This window comes from Bactrocera neohumeralis, chromosome 5 (assembly GCF_024586455.1).
Source record: "Bactrocera neohumeralis isolate Rockhampton chromosome 5, APGP_CSIRO_Bneo_wtdbg2-racon-allhic-juicebox.fasta_v2, whole genome shotgun sequence".
NCBI lineage: Eukaryota > Metazoa > Arthropoda > Insecta > Diptera > Tephritidae > Bactrocera > Bactrocera neohumeralis.
In genome coordinates, this window is record NC_065922.1 from 55,894,655 (window position 1) to 55,917,313 (window position 22,659).

The 22,659-nt window shown below is 37.4% G+C and overlaps 1 protein-coding gene across 1 annotated transcript in view; it reads right to left on the reverse strand.

The window, feature by feature from the left end:
- LOC126757913 (lachesin) overlaps positions 1-22,659 on the reverse strand; it is a 93,168-nt gene that overhangs the window by 32,038 nt on the left and 38,471 nt on the right. The window contains exons 2-6 of the mRNA XM_050471839.1: positions 20,130-20,239; positions 19,472-19,657; positions 11,715-11,815; positions 1,166-1,257; positions 935-1,063 (exon numbers count right to left, since the gene is read on the reverse strand). Of these exons, the coding sequence (XP_050327796.1) occupies positions 935-1,063; positions 1,166-1,257; positions 11,715-11,815; positions 19,472-19,657; positions 20,130-20,239 (618 nt within the window). The remainder of the gene's footprint in view (positions 1-934; positions 1,064-1,165; positions 1,258-11,714; positions 11,816-19,471; positions 19,658-20,129; positions 20,240-22,659) is intronic.

Below are 22,659 nucleotides of genomic sequence, written 5' to 3' on the forward strand. Positions count from 1 at the left end.
TTCGTGGATCCACACAAGATGACGAGAAAATTGCGCTGCTGCTGCATGCCACTTGATTGAGTGAACTGTTGGTGGATGCAGTTGAGCGCACTGAATAGAGCACGTGCTGGCGACATTTTGACAAAAAACTTAAGCCAATGGCCAACAGAAAATGAACGAACAAAAAACATATAAGAAAGCAAGGAGAAAAGGTGGTAAAGAAGAATGAGGTTACACGTAGAACGGGTGAAACGAAAGGGTTTCTAAAACACCCTTCCACCTTTCTGTTTGACAAAGTGAAGTTTGTAGTGATGACTAAATACGGGATAACACACGTTTTAAGGAATGGCAAAAGGTACAAAAAGTGCCCAAATAAATAAAGACAAAACAGTGGTTTCGAAAGTAAAACGAACGAAATTGGCGAGAAGACAGGTAATAAGTACATGCTGCAGGCTAAAGCCACAGGCGCTTCACGTGTGAGCCATAATGGAGATTGTGCTGGTCAGTTGGTCGTTGTGGGCATAGTCCGTTAAGCTGCAGGTAGACCTTTGTATTCACACTTTTGACTGCCACCAAAAGGGAACTTGCCAAAAAGAGCCACTTGTGCGCCGACGAGCTGCAGCTCGGTGATAAGTTGCCGAAGTGCAAAAAACGCAAAAAAAAAGGGCTTTGCACAATGATGGGTGGTTTGTGTGGTAAACTAGCCGACAGAGTACCTTTTTGAAGTCAATGAACAATAAGAGTTGGGGTTGGGGAGCTGTTGCAACATGAGACTGCGGTAATTAATGAGCAGCTGCGCTGACAACCGACAATGTACTCTTTTATTTTAGGCAAACCGGTGGGACACACTCTCCAACAAACACTCACCGGCACCTTTTTATGCAAATTTACCGTGTGTACTTATGTATATGCTATATTCGAATGCAACCATGCTGGCTGTTGCCTATGTACTTACAATGTATATTGAGCGAGATGCGCTTTGAAACCGACGGCGGTACACCGTTTGATGCAATGCAGAGGTATGAGCCCATTTCGTTGCGTGAGATTTTCGTCAGCTTCAGCACTTCGCCGCGAAATGAAGACACTGTGTGCGAGACAAAGCAGAAATAAAGAGATTTAGGAAATAGATAATGTTGAGTTTTTTTTAGTGCTAGTTTTAAGAAATTTGTATTCAATATTTGCTCACCCATCGTCTTTGTGCCGATATTGTCTTTGAGCACGATTTCGTTGCCGTCCTCCCGGCGCCATGTCACGATTGGTTCCGGATAGCCGCGTGCCCTAAATGTAAATAATATTATTATTTATAATTTTATAAATAAAATTTTGATAATGCTGCGATAATTCCTTTTTTACAAATTATGTATATATGTTTATTTTGAATTTTAGAAGGAATGTTAGTATTTGATCTAGAGTTTATCGAATTGGTCGTAAAAAAATTACTTCACTAGCTTCAAAATATATGAATATATAGAATAATTATATATCATGAAACCGAATTCGCTCTCTTTACACCTTTTCGTCCTATTTGAAACCAGGTATTTCTGATCACAAACGTGATGTTAGAAAATGTTTCTATATGGTACAAATTTAAAGAAATTCATACATAGTGGCACGAAACCGACTGGAAATGAAAGATAGAGTAACAAAAATAAAAGGGAAATTTTTTGCCGGCGATCTGAAGTCGTGGAGAGGGATAGAGGGGGGCGGTTGAAATACATTGTGACAAAAGAGTACAAGGAAATTGTAATTTAAATTCCCCGGAATGACTGTTTTTAATTACTGTGCCAAATATGAGCGCGATCCGTCTACTAGTTTGCTTACAGCAGCTGCTTAAGTCGGTACACCTAAGTAGTGCGTTGCGATTTTTTTTAATGGCTAAAATTCTTGAAAAAATAATTTGTCTCCAATTTTGTATTTCCACAAATTTAGTGTACGAAATCGTCACGAATATTGGAAAAGGCTTGCGGTGACACAAAATCTACGAGTGGTACAAAGTCTTCAAAGACGGTCGAGAGATCGTTCTGAACGACCTTCGACCGCGAAATCGTAAGTCAAGTATTAGAGAGATGGCAAGAGGCTCGATAACTCTCGCGAGTCCATTCCAATGATTTTGGTGGATATTTTGGGTATGAAACGCTCTCTTGCTTGACTCGTTCCTATAGAGCTGAATTTTTTTTCAAAAAGTGTACCGTAAACTGGTTTCTTTAGACATGCTTGATCGTACGAATTCCGATCCTACATTCATGGAGAGCATTGTAACTGCCGATGAAACATGGGCTTATGAGTTACACATACAAACAAGTCAACAATTATCGGATTGGAGGGGGTAACAAGAGCCGAAACCAAAAAAACCACGCCAAAGCCGCTGAAAAATCAAGGCGATTCTCATTGTTTTTTTTCAATATTCGTGGTTTGGTGCATCATGAATTTGTTCCTGAGGGACAGGCGGTCAATTAGGAGTTCTATTTGACCGTAACATCGGCCGAACACGGCCGGAATTGTGGAAGAAAAAATCCCAGATTTTACACTATGATAGTGTACCATCGCATCGAGTCACGATTGTGATCGAATTTAAAGCCAAAAACGCAATGAATACAATCGATTAACCAGCGTATTCACCAGATTTGGTTTCGTGTGATGTTTTCTTGTTCCCCAAACTGAAATTGCCGTTCCGTGGAACTCGTTATCCGTCGATCGAAGAGGTAAAACAAAATTCGCGGAAGGAGCCGAAGGTCAAAAAGTGCTTATAAAAATTGTTTCGCGGACTGGAAAAATCGTTGGCATAAGTGTCCTAAGCAATGTCGAAAGTTTGTGCAATCAGCCCAGACTTCACCTATATACCCTAAATATTATTTTTCGATTTTTCACATCTCTCTAAATCACTTAAGTTATTCAAAATATGTGATATATTCGTGAATTTAAGTCGAGAAGCTGTCTTATGAACTATATGGTTTAGCGCTTAGTATTATGAATGGAATTGGCTTAGACCTCGATTTAAACCTTATATGTAATGTAATAAATTCCAAACTTTTAGTTGACGTTTTCATATATCCTCAATAAAAAATTTGGGCTCTTCGGTAGAGTTCATGGCAGATATATCTTATTTGAGAATCATTTTAATATAACTTTTGCTAATGGGAAGTTAGATATGATTATTAAACCAATTTAGTCTATGACTAAAATATATAGTAAGATTTGAAGACATATTTTTCATTTGAAATCGTTTAAGTTAAGGGAGAAAGGTTATATATTGTATATTCGTGGTATTCTTTAAGCAGATTTATTAATATCATTCAGTCATAGAAAGCTTACTTATATGGGCAGAATGATTTATTAAATAAGTGACATTTGGAATAGTAAAAATAGTAAAAATATTAGAAATATTGTTATTATCAAAAAATTTACAATTATTGAAATGTTGTAGTAAGAGTAAAATTTTAGATCTATCGTCTAGAATGTTTTCCACCATACCTACATATTTATACTAACAAAATTATGGAAACGCTAGTAAACAGTGAAACTACTCTAATAGAAACCATAAAAGGATTGCCCCAATGATGGGTAGTGTCACCTCATTGAGATATTCGGAAAGAACTGGGGCCTAAACATCGGATATATGATATATCTGACTGTACACGGCCGTCATTAGAACAACTCTTACCTAAGGAGTAACAGAAATTTAAAGGAATACAGAGTTACCGAAGTGATTAAGTCATCTGCAAATAATGCGCTTAATAAGCTCCTGCAACAACTGACATATACGTTTTCATACTGAAAGTAGCAACATTTGCTTAAGGATATTGGTGGTTGGAGCAGGAAAAGTTATAAACATAGCTAAATTGTGAATCAGCTCAAAACAAAGTAAATAAATGAGACAATATCGTACAAACGTTATACTTCAATTGTTTCTTCCCAGTCAGAATACTGTCTAGATGAGAATGCAGAAGAGTTTTAGTACGGGAGAAGGATATATCCTCAATCTATACCAACAGGACTGCGATATAGGGAGTACACTCTGTGGATCTTGATATCTCTACTTATCCGTTCAGAAAATTCAGCGAGCATCTTCCAATCGGAAGTACTATACATGAAGAAGGCCTGTGGAGTTCTACTGAACAACTACGGGAAGATACGGAATTTGCACAGGCAGAGCTAGGCGGCATTAATAGGCTTGTCGTCGCTAAAGGTTAGTTCCATGAGTTGGACAGTTGGAAGTTCACTGGCATATCAACTACACTTGCCCATAAGTAGAGTTTCGGTAACTGGAACATTTTCGGTAACGAAAAAACAGACTTGTATGCTTTGACTTTCTATATAAATTCAAGGCAGAGATAAAATCGTGATTGCTAAGAAGGATAAAGAAGGAGCTCAATGCAAAATTTTAACAAATAACTAGAATATGTAGACACCTACAATCAAATGCAAGATAGCAAAGCGGATTTGGCAAGACGAAACTAAAGACTTAACAAATAGGTCCAGGAAAATTATATACAGACTTATATCTGCTATAACGGTCACTTTTATAGTAACGCACACTCTTTTTCCGCAAGGGTGTGAATACTTAGCCTTATAAAATGGGGTTTATGGAAACACAACCCAAATATGGTACGGTTGCTCATCTCGTTACACGTAAGGCATCGGCTTAATAACAGTTTTAACTAAACTATACCCACACTCTACTGATATTTTTTTTATGCAAAAGCTGATTTCTGACTACAGTCAAAAACAGCAAGCGTGAAAAAATCATTGTATAAGGGATTTCACTGCTAAATGGACGTCGGTAGTCAGCGCTGCGACACTCAACTTCAGCTGGTTAGTTCATGTCGAAAATTGTAAAAAAGCTGCATGAATGTTTTCGGGTTTCAAGCATAAATCGGCCGATTCTGCTGCTCATCAGTCGTCGCTGGCTTATTGGCATAGACCATCGACTTGATGTATTCATTTCGTGAGGTAACACGTTCACCAAACTTGGTTTTTAATAAATCGAGTGAGATATTCGCGTGTGGCTTGTGGTGCCGTCCTGTTGGAACCACATATCGTCCAAGTCCATGCCAACCATTTCGGGCCAAAAATATTAGGTTATCATTGATCATCAAAATCCGAACCATTTTCAAGCTGTTGCTCCCCCTAATTCACGAATATACAACAATTCAGGTGGTCAAGCGACTTCAGTTCTTGCGTCAATTTGATCTTGTGAATGTATTTAGGTCAAGATCTTTTCGCAAAATTCGCCATAGCGATGCCATTGGGTCTTCCTCAATTGATGCGCTAGCTGTAGCAATATTCTTTTCACTACATGCACTTCTTTGTATCACTGGCACGGGAACATTTTGTACTGTGCCTCTGAATCAAATCTTTCTACTAGACGCTCAAATGTTGATCTGACAGGACGATTATGACGTATCGTTGTTAAAGTTGAGGCCACTGACTCCGAATTTCGGTGGTAAATTGTAATAATTTCGACTCGTTGTTGGATCGGATATCTTTCCATGATGAAATGGCAAACTTACTGAAGAAAAATGTCAAAAGACCGAGGAAAAGATATGACGTCGTTTGTTGTCAGTATCGTTAGAAGAAATAGTTATATGTATATGGCAACTCACTTTCAATTCACATGTTTTTGACGAATAGTAGGAAGCCTCAAACAGCTTAATTTTAATACTTAGCAGCCTCTGAGATTTAATAATTATTTCAACATTAAATATGAATCAGTTTCTCAGTTTACCACACTGAGTTCCATTAGTTACATATGAAAAACTAAAATTAAAAAAAAAAATAGTGAAACTTGCACTTAAAGTCGCATTAAAAAGGTCACCACTATAATTTTTAAATTCTACCCACTTTTTATTGTTTCTTATCGCACAAAAGCAGATGTCATTGCCAGAGAACTTAAATTTCTTTAGACCCCCAAGCAATAACACACACACACAATATTATATGTAAATAAAAACTGAAACTCCCAGAAAAATGAGCTAGCGGTATGAGAGCGTCTACTCTAGCTCTCACCGAGACACTGTCTTTGTTTAGCGCGCACCCGTAATGTATGCAACACTTTTGATGATTGCATTACTTGCAGGCAAATGTCTACCGAACAAAAGCCGGCAGCTGCAGAAGTGTAAACAATGGCGCTGGCTGAACTGCAGCCAACTCGGTTAGGTCCATTTGCACAGTGTCAGTGACTGGCTTAGACTTTCAAAGCATGTTTGCATACTTTTGGGCGTTTAAACATAAGTGTGAACAACTTGCTGCCGGCTAGTAAGCGAAAACAGGCTAACAAACTGAGGCAAAGCAACAAAAATAAATAATAATAAAAACGCTGCAGCAGTGTTGAAAACTTTCGACGAAAAGTTCGGCAGTGGCAGCATCATAAAGTGCAGTGCATTAATTAATTCATTTGTCGGTCGGAAATTATTTAGCATTCCATTTAAGTTCAATGTCTAACAAGACGAGACTGGCTGTTGCAAAAATTGAATAAAAGATAAAACATATTTTGCGAAAATTTTCGAACTCCAACAAAGTGGAAATTTAGCAATGTACTTAAGTTAAATATTAAGTGAAACTCACTCGCCTCATGACCCGCTGCAACCTTTTTGCTTCTATGTACACATACTTACATATGTGTGTGTATGTGTGTTCTTTGGGTCAATAAATCACCAACAAAGTAAGCAGCAAATACAAACTGACCAAATACTTTGAGTCCTCCGCACACCGCTGCAATGCCCGATATCCTTCCATGTGTCTACGTTCCTTTGTTGCGTTCGCTCTACTTCGCTGCAACACTTAGCCATTCATTATTGTGGCAAATGTGGTAGAAATTTTGCTACTTTGTGGTACATTTAGTAACTGTATGCTCGACTCTGTGCAGCTGGGGTACAGGAGCAAGTGTGGCGGCCAGCGAAATGGCAAAGTTCTGTCCACTAAATCAAGAAGAATGAAGTGTCGCTTAATTTGTTGACATTATTACTTAATGGCGGTGGCGGACACACACTCCCTAACCTTTGGGGCGGCAAGATTTTGTTGAATTATTTGTTGTGGTTTTATTACTGTTGGGCAAAAGTAATTTTTTATTGGCCAAAAATTATCACAAATGACTTTGAGCCAGTTTCCTGCGCTGTGTGCACAGTTTTTGTTGTAACCGCTGGTGGCTTTGAGGATTTTAGTAGATTTTAATGAGCGCACTATGCTAAAGCAGGTTATACAGCATAAAATAAAAACGAAATTAGTTTGAGTGTGTGGATGTGTAGGGTTTCGACTCTCAGATATGTAGATACATTCAATATTGCGTAGTCGAAAAAGTCTTTTCGTATTTTGTTAATACATGTCGTTGTAGTCGTATATCTCCAGTGGTACAAATAATATTGTGTCATACCATATGACTGGGTTGAAAAGGTGAAAATTTACGCTTAATTTAACCAAAAAAAATTAATTCAGGGAAGTTGAAAAAAGTTACATCTGTTCAAAAAGGAGTGAAAATAATGAAGAAATTCGCAATATTTTGAAATTTTGGTATAAAAAAGGGAAGAATGCCACGCAAGCCACCAATGAAATTTGTGAAGTTTACAGAGACGATGTTGTATCAGTTCGTGTAGCACAACAATGGTTCCCTCGCTTACGTTCTGGAAATTTCAATTTACACTGTATTCTCTCATATATACTCAATCATACTCAGTATTAAAAACATTTTGAATACTTTTTGATATCGGAATTACGTTATTATACCGAAAGTTTAATATAATTTACAAATTTTTTATCGGATAAAATTATCGACGAAACCCACTTACGTGGTTTGTCTGGAAAGTAATATGACTGATTTTCTTCCACCGCGACTGTACTTCGAACCGAAAGTGACTGGATTCGGTAAAGGGTGTACCGAGCACCTGGAGAATCAGGGCAAATATTTTCGTGCGACGTGTTTCTGTGAGTGGTGCAAGCCGAAAATGCAGCGTTCGTTAAAGCAGAGGTGCGCGGCTAAATTCTGTATAAAACTCGGTAAATCTGCGACAGAGATGTTTGATATGATCAAGCAGGCTTACCTAGATGTTTCTTTAGCAAGAAGTGGTGTGTTTCGGTGGCACCATGCTTTTTTGGAGGGTTGGGAAGAGGTCGCTGAGGAATGAGCAAATCCAAAGTGAAAACGATGCTCATTGTCTTTTTCGACATTAACGCCCAGTTTTACATGGAAGTTCTCAAGAGACTCAAACGAAATGTCATTTGGAATTGGAAGCCGATTGGAAGTTGTACCACGACTACGCCCCAGCTCACACCGCCTTCTTCTGAACAGCTACCTAACCAAGACCTTCATCCTAACGCTTCCACAGCCGCCCTACAGCCAAGATGTGGCCCCAAAAACTTTTTTTGTTTCCTTGCCTGAAAATGCCGATGAAAGGCAAGTACTTGGAGACGACAGAAAGGATCCAAGCAGAAGGCACCTCAGCTCTCAAGGCGAGTGTGAAAATGGATGAAATCGGAAGATAACTCCGTTCATTCTCCATATAACTGTACTTTTTAAAATTACTTCAAGCGCAATAAATCAGTAACTAAATACATCAGAGACATTAAATTTTACCTCCGATAAGGCTTCACGGCAAGTGTGAAAATTGGACTAAGGGGGTGGCACTGCCCGCTTTTTGCAGGAATCCCATATCTTGGGACGCGACCAAGCAATTTCGACAAAATTTGGAACGTGACATTCCTCTCATATTCCTATGTCATAATGTGAAAATGCACGAAATCGGACTACAACTACGACCACTTCCCATATAACACAATTTTAAATTCCATTTGATTATTTCACTTTGCAGCACACAAATCAAGCAGTAATTAATATAACGGGATAAAATTTAGCACTAATAGTTCCTGTAAAGTATGCAATTTCACCACGAAAAAATGTTCAAATCCAACAAAAACTGTTCAAGCCGCTAGGTACCGAATATTTGGACCCCAGTATCTATAGCTGACTTTTGCTCATAGTAGGTGGTATTGGGAAAAAAGATAAAATCTAGTCAGTACTACCCCAATAACTCTCATATACTACATATAGTACAACAACTACAACCAGTTGCCACAGAGTATTATAGTTTTATTCACCTAACGGTTGTATGTATGTATGTATATCACCTAAAACTAATCGAGATAGATGTAGGGTTATATACATATATACAGTATCCGACAAAACTATGTATACCCCATGAAAGTTGAAAAGAAAATTATCATATCTTTTGAAAAGTGAAGTTTGTTTTTTTGCATGGTTTTTGTTTTTGCTTATGAGTATACTATATACAAAAAATTAAATAAATTTTCTGCATGTTAGTGCTAGTGACTGCAGAATACGCGGTAATCTGAAAAAGAGAAATTCTTAGGAACGACAAAAGTATGTATACCCGAATAAATTTTGAGGTTATCTTCACACTAGAGCTTCAGTATTTAGTGTTGCCACCCTTAGCATTAATTACTGCCAATAGACGTCGAGGCATGCTGTCAACCAAGTTTTGAAGGAGTGATTTGGGTATATTTTCCCAGGAGTCTTTCAATTTATTAAAAATATCGCCTTTATTTGAGCGGCAAGAAGATCGGTCAAGCTTGTCATCCAAATAATGCCATAAGTGCTCAATGGGGTTTAAGTCGGGGCTTTGGGCAGGCCATGGTAGGAGTTCTATCGATTTTTGTTCGAAGTATTCTTTTGCAACCCGACTTGTATGCTTGGGGTCGTTGTCCTGCTGGTATACGAAGTTATCCTGTATGCCCATTTTTTGCGTAGCTGGCTCCATATTGGTACTTAACATTTGAACATAAGACTCTCCCGTCATTTTACCTTCGATCATTACGAGATTTGAGAGACCACTGTAGCTAAAACAACCCCAAACCAATACATTTCCGCCTCCAAACTTTATGTTGCTTTGAATGCATTTACTCTGAAGCTTCTCGTGGCTCTTTTGCCAAACTTTTTGCCGTCCTTTAGTATTTTTAAATTCAAATTTGCTTTCATCACTCCAAATTACTTTTTTCCAAAAATTTGGTGGCAGTTTGTAATACTTTTTTGCAAACTACAATCGTGCCTTTAAATTTTTCTTGCTGATGAACGGTTTTTTAATCTTGTAGTGGCTGGAATACCCGTCCTCTCGAACTCTTCGTTGAATTGTTCGCTCGGAAACATCTATTTGAAGGCTCTGCTTAATAAATCGGGCTGATATAGTCGGATCTTTTTTCACTTCTCTCACTATTTTTGTCTCTTCGCGCACTGTAGTTACTCTGGTGCGGCCTGATCTTGGAGCACTCTCTAGCCCACCATTTGTTTGGTAATTTTTTTTATCACTTTTTGGATTGTGGCCTTGCTTTTAGAATATTTGTTTGCAATTTTTCCGTATCCCATTCTATCTAAATGATCACGAACAATCAATTTTCGCAGGTCAACGCTTTTGTCTGCAGATCTTGGCATTTCACTAAATAAAATCTTTATATTATTTACCCAAACACTTTTATGGAGTATAAAATGATGAAATTTTACTTTTGTCGAGTTTGTTTCTAAATATTTGCAAAAACTATTTACGCAAAGAAGCACTACGCACAAATATTGCCACGGTATACATAATTTTGGCGCCTGCAAAGTTCAACTGATCATCAACAAGTGCACATTCTGCAAGCAAAATAAAAGCTAACGGTAAATATCATACCGTTATTATTTGTCAACTTACAGTGTGCACTTACCGTATGTACAATTTTTGAATTGTTGATCTTTTGAAAAAAATATTCAAAGAACAATATAAAATGTGCTGGGGTATACATAGTTTTGTCGGATACGTATATATAAGGGATCAGGATGACAGAAAAATTTAAATCCGGTTGACTGTTAGTCTGTCCGTCCGACCATCCTTCCGTGCAAGCTGTAACTTGAGTAAAAATTGAGTTGTGGGTTCCTTAGTACAAAAAAATGTCGAGTACGTAGATGGGCGTAATTGGACCACTGCCACGCCCACAAATCGCCATTAACCGAAAACATATAAAGTGCCATAACTAAACAAAAATTAAGATATAAAGCAGTAATTTGGTACAGAGTATCTCAGTAAAAAGGGAAATTTGTGGGAATTTTTTTATATATTTTTTTTACAATTATTATAAGAACTTCAACCGACAGTTTGGAAATACATAGATGAAATCCTCCTCGTTCACTCGTTACTAAAATCCCGATAAATCAATAACTACATAAATACGCCAGAGACATTAAATTTTACCAACGAGATGGTATGAGAGAGCTTTACGGTAGGCGGTGTGAAAATTGGATGATGGGTGTGGCACCTCCCACTTTTTAGTAAAATTCCATATCTCGGGACCCGACCAACCGATTTCGAAAATTTAGTACATGGCATTCTTATTATATTCTTATGTCATGTTGTGAAATTGGACGAAATCAGACAACAACCACGCCCACTTCCCATATAGCACAATTTTAAACTTCACTTGATTTGTTCAGTTTCCAGTACACAAATCAAGAAGCAATTAATATAACGGGATAAAACTTGGCACGAGTAATGCGTTTAGTGTGTGGCAATTTATAACCAAAAATTTTTAACATCCAAAAAAACTGTACAAACCCCTAGGTACCGAATATTTACACCCCGGTACCTAAATTTAACTTTTTATGAAAAATTATAATGCTAAAGAAAATTTATGTTTTTTTTTATCTAACCTTACTAGTTTGTTTAGTTTTATTTTTGGTGAATATTTTCTAATACACTCACCGACATGTTAATTTGACCGAACTGCCTTCTGGTACGATCACATCAGAAGAGGTATCTTCCGCAACGAAGTCTGGTGGTATTACGACATCAAGAAAACCAATCTATAAAGAGAGAATTCATAGTAATTTTTTTTTTTTAATTATGGATATAATGAAAAATAGTTAGTTTTATTGATGAGATGCATATTTCTGAAAATTCGTTATTACTAGACCGACTATGACTAAAATAATAATTTTTGACAAATTTTTAGTCAAAAACACCAGAATTTAAAGTTTTTAAAAAGGTTAGTGTTAGCTAGATAACTGTAGTGCACCTTTATAAATTTTATTTTGAACTAATGTCAATAACATTGAAAAACAATAATAATACAAATTATGGCTTTAGTGCGCTTCGTTGCTCCTCGAACGCTGCTGGTTGATTGGCGTGATCCTTTGATTTAATATAGCCCCAGAGAAAATAATTGAGTGGCGTTTAATCACAAGATATTGGCGAAAAAACTTAAGCCGACGCACCGTCTTGCTGAAAAAATTGGAAACAAAGTCCGGAAAAAAAGTCGGTCAAAATCGTTTTGTAATGCTCACTATTCATGATAAAGACATTTCTTGCCTCATTACGGAAAAAATGATGCCGTCATACCACAATCGTCAGCAAATGCTCAATTTTTGGGATACAATTGCCTTTCGTGAACGACACCTGGATTTGTCTCACCGAAAATTTTGATTGTGGACGAAGCCATAGAGGGGCCTCTTTTGAGAAGATGAATTTTCGATTTACCGGATCGATAAGGCAACAACTAAAGGACTAGTTCGCGTATATACAAACAAACGGACAGGCAGACATCGCTAAACAGACTCAGCTCGTCATGCTGATCCTTTGTATGTATATACATATATATTTTACAGGGTACCCGTTGTTTCCTTCTGAGTATAAAAAGCTCCGTGAAAAAATTTAGTATACCCTACTTAAGTAGAAAGATGCCATCAACGTTAAACTTATGTTGCTGCTCTCGTTCCAGATCAGATTCATCTGTTGCTTTTGAGAATCGTAAATCGTTTGAGACAAAAACTTACCGAACGAAATCACATCTTTGAGATATTCAGACACTTCCCTCAAAGTTATTGGTAGTCCAAGTATAGGTTACCATGCCCTTTTCTGAGAATTTGGTGTTTATTTCTTATTATTGCGACAAGTAATTTTCACAGGCTTCTCTTGAAGCCAACTTTACTACATTAAGGGAGTTCTGTACTGACCGAAACTAATATAGTCCGACGGTGCAAGATCTATATGGCTATATGGTGGATGCCTCAAGACTTCCCTGCCAAGCTTTCCTAGTTTTTGCCGAGTCATCAAAGATGTGTGTAGCGTTGTTCTGATGGAAGACGAAACCCTTTCTGTTAATCAGTTCTGGCCGATTGCTTGCTTCAATATCATCAGTTGTTGACAGTAAAATGTAGAATTAATCATTCGACCAGGCTAGAGCAGCTCATAGTGGATGATTCCTTTCGAATCTCACCAAACACTCAGCATAACCTTTCGAGGCGTCAATCTTGGCTTTGCGACCATTTGATGAGCTTCACCATGGTTGAACCACGCTCTTTGCCGCACATTATTGTCGTATTTGATGAACTTTTTGTCTCGCTACAGAAATGGTTCGATTTCATTTTATTTCAGCAAAGATAGCGAAAATGAAGAAGATGTAGCGAATTTCTTTATTATTTTCATTCATTTTTGAACAGCTGTAACTTTTTTTCATCTTCCCCGAATTTAATTTTGGTTAAATGAAGCTTAGAATCTCACCTTTCCAACACTATATGGTATGACACAATACGATTTGTAGCACTGGAGATATACGACTGCAACGACATCTATTGACAAAATACGAAAAGACTTTTCGACTACCCAATATATTATATACAACCATACATGAACATATTTAATTGAATTTTGAAACGTAATTTTTGAACGAATTTTTTCTTGAGTCTGATTCCTTTTCCACAACTCTGTCTTTACTTATATGTCTAGTGAATTGGCTGGCAACAACACATATGCTGAAGACTACAATTGTAGACTTCATGTTGATCTTAAACAAAAATCTCAGAAATCTACTCAACAGGCACAAACACATTTACTGTTACCTATATGTGTGCTTTAATCTCAATTAACTTGATTGCGCTAAGTGAATTCCGTGCATTTGTAGTTTTATTATAATCAAAGCTGTCATCAGCGCCGCCACGTCCGACTTTCGTGTCTGGACGCTAACTTCCTGCCAGAACTGTCAAACTACCACAGAGCAATGGTTATAAAAAATCTCACACGCCGAACACCTTGATGTGCGCATAAAAATCACCTTTTAATAAACAGCAAAGGCAGCCAACAAAAACAGCAACAACAACTTATGAATACATAAATAAGCAGCAACAAATGAGCGAAGAACACATAAACGGGCATGTAGAGCAGGAATTTACGAGCGACACAAGGTAAAATGGGCAAATGTTGACAGCTGGCAAAAAGGTAGAGGCCGGCTACTTTATTGTGGCGCACAGTCGCCAAGTATTGACAGAGCTTAGTATACACTTGCCTAGCGCAACCAACTACCTACTTATTTATCTGTAACTATGAGAAACTATTCTAGTCTATTTGTTGTGGCAATATTTTACAATAGTTTGTGGGAATTTTTACTGGCAACAACCTCATCCATTTTGCCAGCAAATATTCCTTTGTGTATATCTACAATATCATTAAAAAAAATACAAAACAGAAATAAAAGAAAATACAAACACCTAAAGGAATCCATTCAGTCGTGTATTTTCGCCTCATGTCCAGCCACAAAAATGTGAAAATACGAAAATTCACATGCCACATTTCGTAGCAGCGAAGCAAGCGAGCCACTCGCGGTGAAAGCGCCGACGAAGAAGTGAAATAAAAATTAAGGAAGCATGAAATACATTTTATTGGCGCCATAAACTTCACTTGGTTGGACATTGAAGTGTGCGCTGCCTGGTTGGGCAGGTTGGCACTGCTGTGGCCGGCGCTGACAGGGGTGTGTGGCAAGCGCCGGGCGTGCGTTTGTCTTTGCTTGCAAACATTATTCCTACTTAACCCCAACCAGCAACCACAAGCTCTATAATACTCATTGTTTTAGTATTTGTTTGCTTATTCGCCTTATTTGTGTGTGTATGTGTGTGTGTTGGTGTTTACTGCGCACTCAGTCGTGTGTGAGCACACTAAAGTGTGTTCGTCTGTTAAGTTGGTCTTTCTTGTGCATTTAAAGGTTTTCAGTTCGATGCCACCGCAATATTCAGCTGCATGACAATATTGGTTTATTGTGTTTGCGGTGTGTACACACAGAGTTCGACACTTTGCAAATTGCTTTGGTAGAAAATCAAACTTTTTCTTGCTGCTACAAAGTAAAAATGTTTAAATTATGGATATCTAAGTGGCGTATGAGCGATATTTTATGGGTATTAGGGGCACTGAATATTACTCATACGCCATGTAGGTATGTAGGGACGTGTAAGCATATGAAAATTATACAAATTATGAAATGATATTTGTAAGTAAGCAGTTAAAAATTGTTGAAAAATGCATATGAGGTGTGTTCAAAAAATAACGGGAATTTTCGTTTTTTTGCAAAAAAAAATATTAAATTTTATACATTAATGTAGTTGCTTTGAAAATATTCCCCGTTTCTTCCGTCGAAAACCTTCTCAGACTCAATTTTTGATTTAGCCTATAGCTCTTTCAGTGATTTTTATGTTTATTTCTTTGTTTTGGAAATCCTTATTTTTGGAAATTGGAACGAATCACACGTAGCCATGTCTGGGGCATCGTACAGTTTTAATTTTGGCCAAGAATCCACTTGCAAATTCTTTGATCACTGTTTCACTAAACAAAAATTGTCAAGTAAATAAAAACACGACTAACTTTAGCGGATGCCACTGAAAAGTAAGCAATGAATGCAACTAATATTCTGCAAGTTTACACCTAGATCAATACCAATTCCAAGGCGCTTTGACAATTAGTATTGGTAATTTGCTTTAAAATTATTGGATGAATTTCATATAATTTGCGTTAATATATAGTGCACCATAGCTCCTTATCGGTTTGAGAATTTGTTTGTAGATAAGTAACTTATTTTCGATGGATAACACTACTTTGTTACCAATTAACCAATTAATATTTTTGAGTCGCATGTCTAGCTCCTTCCGTTTAATTTTTACATGAAGTTTCTACCGAGCTTAGTGTCAAGTGTAAGTATTTCGCGGAGTTAAAGTACAGTGTAATATACGGTCTATGAAAATGACCATGACTTAGCTTCCCTTAGTTTTTTTCTGGCATTTCTATTCCCATTTTAGGCCTTTATTTACAGCTTTTTGCAGATTATTAGTGGACTCGTGTTCACTGCTACCAACAGCAAGCAACGCGGTAACCTCTGCAAATATGGCTGTTGCATAATTGCAGTGTAGTGACAAGTCATGTGTGAATAAAATATAAAGAAGTATTAAAGATGAAAAAAGAACCTCGGCAGTAATCACGTCGTAACCAAGGGAGGTTTTCTTTTTCAGATTTTTGCTTTCTCCAGTTAGCTAACTGTTTGTGCAACTTGAAAAGTCTTCGCTTTTTTGACTGAAAACAGTAGGATAATCTACGTGTGTTTCATATATGCAGAGTATTTTGGCAAGATAATCCGAAAATACTTAACACCCCTTTTGAATTATCTTTTGTCCAACTATCAGCACTTATTTTATTGGGACGTACTTGAGTTTTGGCGTTTGTAATCTTTTATAGCTTTTTCAAAAAAATTAAAAAAATGAAAATCGGACTCTCCAAATCCACGAAATTAGAACCACGCCTCTTACACACTTTTCTTATTAATATTTATCTAGAGGGATTTTTATACTAGGGAGAAACAGTTTAGTAGAATCTCCAGATAACTTGAAACTTAAAGAAGAATGTAATACATTTATATTCAATTATTTTGTAAATTAGGTCCAACCAAGCAGGTCAAGCTCAAATGCATCAGCTGTTTCGAACCCTTCCAACCACATACTATATTTCTGGCGATCTTTTACTATTGTCACCAAAAGTTGACCTTTTGGTAGCTTCATGAAATGGACGATATTGTATTTCATTAAATTTACGTACATCGAATACGTACGTCGAACAATGTTTTAAAAGTTTATTACCTACAATAAAATATTAAAAATAGTTTACGTTATAACAAAAAAAAAAACAGCAGCGCAGATGCCTTTCTCAGTTGCGTTTCTTATATCATCAAATCAAATCTTTTAGTGTGGGCAATAATCTGTGCCAAATTTTATGCTGATATGTTGTTAAAAAAAAGTCCATATAAGACCTTGAGTTTGGTCGATTAGTTTGTATACTAGCTATATCGTATACTAGTTTGATGTCAGCGGTTCTAACAAATGATAAAAAGTGCAAAACAATATCTTAAGAACTGAGTGACTTGTTCACATATACTATATGAGCATACAGACACATTTATGTATGTATATATACCATCTCTCTGATGCTTTTCTGAGAGTTATAAACTTTGTGGAATAAAAACGTAGGTGTAACAAGACTATCTGATGAGTCGACGTTACGAGCTTTCGAAAAAAAGATTCTGTGCAAGATTTATGGTCCTCGCGTTGGACACGGCGAATATCGCATTCGATGGAACGATGAGCTGTATGAGATATACGACGACATTGATATAGTTCAGTGGATTAAAAGATGTCTTTTGAGTGGACAAAAACAGTTCACACTGAAAGTATTCGACTCAGTACCCGCCGGGGGAAGCAGAGGAAGAAGAAGACCGCCACTCCGACTAGGTGGAGAAGGATCTGGCTTCGCTTGGAATTTCCAATTAGAAATTGTTAACTCGACTATAATCGCTTAAGCGGTGCCTACGCCAGTAAAGAAGAAGAACAGGACTATTATGGAGAAAATTATTAGTATATAAGCAATAGATACGCAACTGCATTGGTACTACTCTGGTCAAACGGTAAAGTGAATTTTTTTATAAAATGTAGATTCATTATTATTTATTATTTTAAAGCAATTCCATACCCTAACATGCATTTTTATCTCCTGAATCGTGTCAAAATGGCCTCCACGCAAACTGTCTTTTGTATTTTTTGAATAGTCAGAAGTCCCAAGAAGCCAAATCAGGCGAATAAGGTGGTTTTAGACTGATATGAGTGAAGCTTTTGGCAAAATAATTACGCAGAACCAATGCCGTACGACGTACATAGTACATTATTGTGATTGGGGAAACAACTAAGACTTGACGCGATTGAGACGAAAAATATTCTTTTAAACGGTCTGAGCTGAACGAAATAATATTCGTTACGTCTTTAATTGTAAATCGATAATTTTCAAGCAACAAAACTTTGAATTTTTTAGACTTCGGTAGAGCTTGATGGTCGTCCAGAACCTGGCTCGTCTATAACGTTCTTTAACGTTCAGTTTTTCTTTAGCGATAAGGGGTGATCCATTTCGAGATTTCTTACATTTTTAAAGAACAGCAGAGAAACTTCAAATTTAATGACGAATGTTTATTATCATTCGAAAGAGCATTCTTTGCTAATTATTTTTGAAAATTAACCCTTCAGATGATTCATCCGTTGAATCTAATTTTCGATGATTCATTCGAGCTTTTCGACTGGTAACTGGTAAACCTAAATCGAAGTGGGATTGCCCGCATAGACTTTAGACTTTACATATCCCATCAGGACAGAGTCTAACGGTGTGGTACCATTGATTGATGCGATGTGTGGGAGTTGGCGCCGTCTTGTTGAAACCAAATGTCGCTGAGATCAGAAGCTTCAATTTCAGACATCAAATAGTCGGTTATCATGGCGCGATAACTTGTGCCATGACGGTTACCTTCTCACTGGCAACAATTTTTGAAAAAATGTGGACCGATGATTCCACCGGCCTACAAACCACACCTAACCGTTGTTTCTTTTGAATAAAATAGCATTCATTTTGCTACTTCTCCCAAATACGGAAATTTTGCTTATTTACATACCCATTGAGCTAGAAATTGTCCTCATCGGTGAACAAAATTTGTCTCGAAAACGTCGGATTTTCTTGGAACTTTTACAAGAACTAATGGTGTGAAGAGATGTCGCTTGAGAAGGTCGAGCAGGTTCAGTTCTTGCACAAGCTGTGTTTTGTACGTTTTCAATATAAGATCTTGAAAAGCGTCGAATGGACTCTTTTGTATTGAAAAAAGTATCTTTACCTGTTTTAAGTACCCGGCGCCTCATAACTAAGGCAGTCGGTCGCTTCTGTCCAAGTTCGTACTTGAGTGTATTCAAAAACGAACTCGATTATTTGGGAGACTATAGGCGACGAACGCAAAGGACTACCAAACGTTGTAAAATAAGTATTTCTTCCATATATTGACAAAAGTAGAGAGAGCAGAGTATATATATTTTTCTACAAGATGGAGCACCTTGGTAATAGTATGAACTAGTCATGTTTCTGATATATGTATATCTGGTAATTTATATTAAAGAGTAGAGCACCAAAGAAGGTAAAAAGTACCAATTCCTTGTGCGGTGAAAAGAACAGTACGCTAATGGGAAGACTTTAATAGACTTTTTTCTAATCATAAAACTTTAATCAATTTACCATTTCTTTTAAGCAAATACTGAACTTTAAATTCCCATGTCATGCCAACTGTTTCTAACAAAATTTAATTGCATTCGATTTTCATTTCATTCTTAGCACTTGCACACACTCACCTGACTTTTCATTGGATCCGTATTCAGCTGACACATATAGCCACCGCGATCCTCTTCCGACACTGCTTTTATATGTAAATTCCATGTATTCTGATCCAAGTGACTAACACTGACACGTGGATTGTGTGTGATGACATTCTCATGTATCGCCTGAATGGCTTTTGTATCCGCTTTTAGCCAGCCAACCTGATAGTGGTGTCGCGGCGACAAGTGCCGTCAGTTAGCGCCGGCAACAGCATTGATAGTCGAAATGACAGCGAAAATAGCGGCAAAGTGTGCAATATTAGCAGTCGGCAGCGATTGTAGTTGTTTAATAACGGTTGTGATGGCCACAGGTAGATCAGAAGTGATGTGACGGTATCGAAAAGGAGCAGATAGATAGAGAGTACAACAGACCATGAAATAAAGTCAAAAATTCATTTGGTAAATGAATTGAAATGTACTATATGATAGATGTACAGCTCAAATGGATTTATAAATTTATAGCCGAATGAATTTAAGTTTTCACAAGATAAAAGAAGAATAAATTTTGGTTAATTCAATAATTCTATAACTTTCGTTTCATGTTATAGTAGAGTTAGCAAAATTATTGAATATTTATATTATAGTGTTATTATAGCTAAAGTATATAAATATACAATGTTTGTTAATTACTTACTCTATAACCGCCTAAATGCCGTACGTGGCATGTGAAGGTGGCATCTCGGCCGACAGCAACTGACACATTTGATATGCTTTCCACAAATTCTGGTTGAAAAGTGAGAGTTTCTGAAAACAAGCAAAATACATTTTATGAACATTAAATTCATAATTACCTAGACGCATGTAAATATGGAATGCATCAGGGCATCTTATATACTTATTTCATTCTTATATTTAATGAATTGTTATTGAATACCGTTTTAGATTACACCGTACAACACACGGCTCGGTATTAGACCAAACACACTTTCTTCGATTCCTAAATAAAAAGTATTTTCTTCGCTTTTCGAAGTTTGCCTCCAAAAACGAAATATATGCCTTCAATGTTCGAAACTGTGCTTATTTCGAAAAGCATTGTCATAATCTACCTTTTCCTCTTTTTTTAAAAAAGATCAAAGTTGGATCTTTGAAAAAGAAAATGTCCCAATCAATCTTCTCTTGAAATTCCATAAGCTTTTGGGAAGCGATCTAAAATGTGCAGAATACTCCATTTATTGGATAAAAATGCGATGTTGTCCACAATAAGAGGAGGAGACTTGCGACAAATTTTAACAAATTCAAATCATAGTTAAAGACAATGGTATAACTCTCTAAAAAAACACCTTCGTGCTCGAAACCTTTTTCTTCTTCTTTACAAGCGTATACGAAAGCAAGGTGGCGCCAATTGAAGATTCCAAGCGAAGCCAGGTCCTTTCTATCTGGTTCCTCCATTGGAGTGGGGTCTTCATCTTTCTGTGCTTCTCACTGCGGGTACTGCGTCGAATATTTTTCATAGCTGAAATGTTTTCATCCATTCGGACGACATGACCTAGCCAGCGTAGTCGCACGATGTTGTCATCGTCCATTCTTCTGCACCATATAGCAGGACGGCGATGATGAGTGACTTGTACTGCTGGCTCCAAGATGGACGAAATTATCCCCAGCACATAACCCTGGGGAGGGATGGTTCGTCTTCTCACTTTAGCTCAGCTTCAAATGGATGTTCTTTGGCTAACCATAGAATACTTCGCCAAAGACCGGAAGTCGAGAGTTGCTTGAGCCATATGTAAAATAATCGTTTGTCCTCTATCTTGTCTCGATCAGTATCTGAGATTTCTTACTCGATATGGAAAGTTATATTTTCCTTATACAAAAAAAATTTCAAAGTATGGTTAGGTTAGATAAATATAATAGTTTTTGCTTGAGGCCATAAATAATCCTCCTTGCATAGCCAAAGACATAACCCTGTCCGTTGTATTGCACAGAACTCCTAGGTATGAATCAGAAAGCCTAACGCCTACTAGAAATTAATTAAGCCGACTAATATTAATTCCAGCCAATTCACCGGGTTCGTAAAAAGTATGGCAACCGATATGCCTTAAACTTAGTCTGGCGAAAGCTGGGTAGTTAAGGAGAAAGAGTCGAAATGTTTTCACCTCCCGGCCACCTTCGGATTGCCCACCGTCGTTTGCTGAGCACGCGTGAGACCCACAGATCAGAATGCACGAAGACAGAGGAACATCAGCTCGTTCTCATCATGACGAGATTTGGAAAAGGATGCTTTTTCTTGAAGGCTCATCATTACAGTCTCCGGTGATTATGCAGTGGCGAGGCACCAAAACAAGTTTAATAAGGAAGTAGCTTGGTGATACTGCTAGTGAGTTCATGCCTCCTTGACTAACTTCAACAAATACTCACGTAAATCAAAACGAATGTTGTTAGGAGTTAACGCATAACTCACTTAAAGAAGCCGCTCTAGAGGTACATCTGTTGCTACCATGGTGGCTGCCGCTTCTCCTTGAAATACACTCGTAGTCTAAAACAAGAGTTGATTGAGAGCTACCTCCCTCCAAACTTCCTTTAGAGCTTCTATCGAGAGGTGAAAAAGCTTCCCGAGACTCTTCTCCAAGGACTCTGCCCATCCACACATCCCTCAAAGGTATATGCCCGTAGAAGATGCCACTAGAAGTAGGTTCCGCGACGCAGTAATCTAAGTTATCAGAGATGTAGTCGAAATGAGAGAGGATTTCGGAACCTCCCTCTCTGGGGCCCTTAATATACAAATTTCGTCTTCGAGTATATCTTGTTCAATAATTCGATCTGTGTTTTCTCTGTATATAATTGCTTACTGATAACTTCCACTAAATGAAAACGAAGCAGTTCAGGCTACAAGTTACTGTGACGGATGCATTCTTCGTGCCGGTTGGAAGGATAATCGTTTGGTTTATTTTTATACCCCGAACAAGGTATATTAAGTTTGTAACACCCAGAAGGAAGCGTCGGAGACCCAATAAAGTATATATATAAATGATCAGTGTGTTGAGCTGAGTCGATTTAGCCATGTCCGTCTGTCTGTCTGTCTGTCCGTTTGTCTGTCTGTATATATACGAACTAGTCCCTCACTTTTTAAGATATCGTTTTGAAATTTTGCAAACGTCACTTTCTCTTCAAGAAGCTGCTAATTTGTCGGAACTGCCGATATCGGACCACTATAACATATAGCTGCA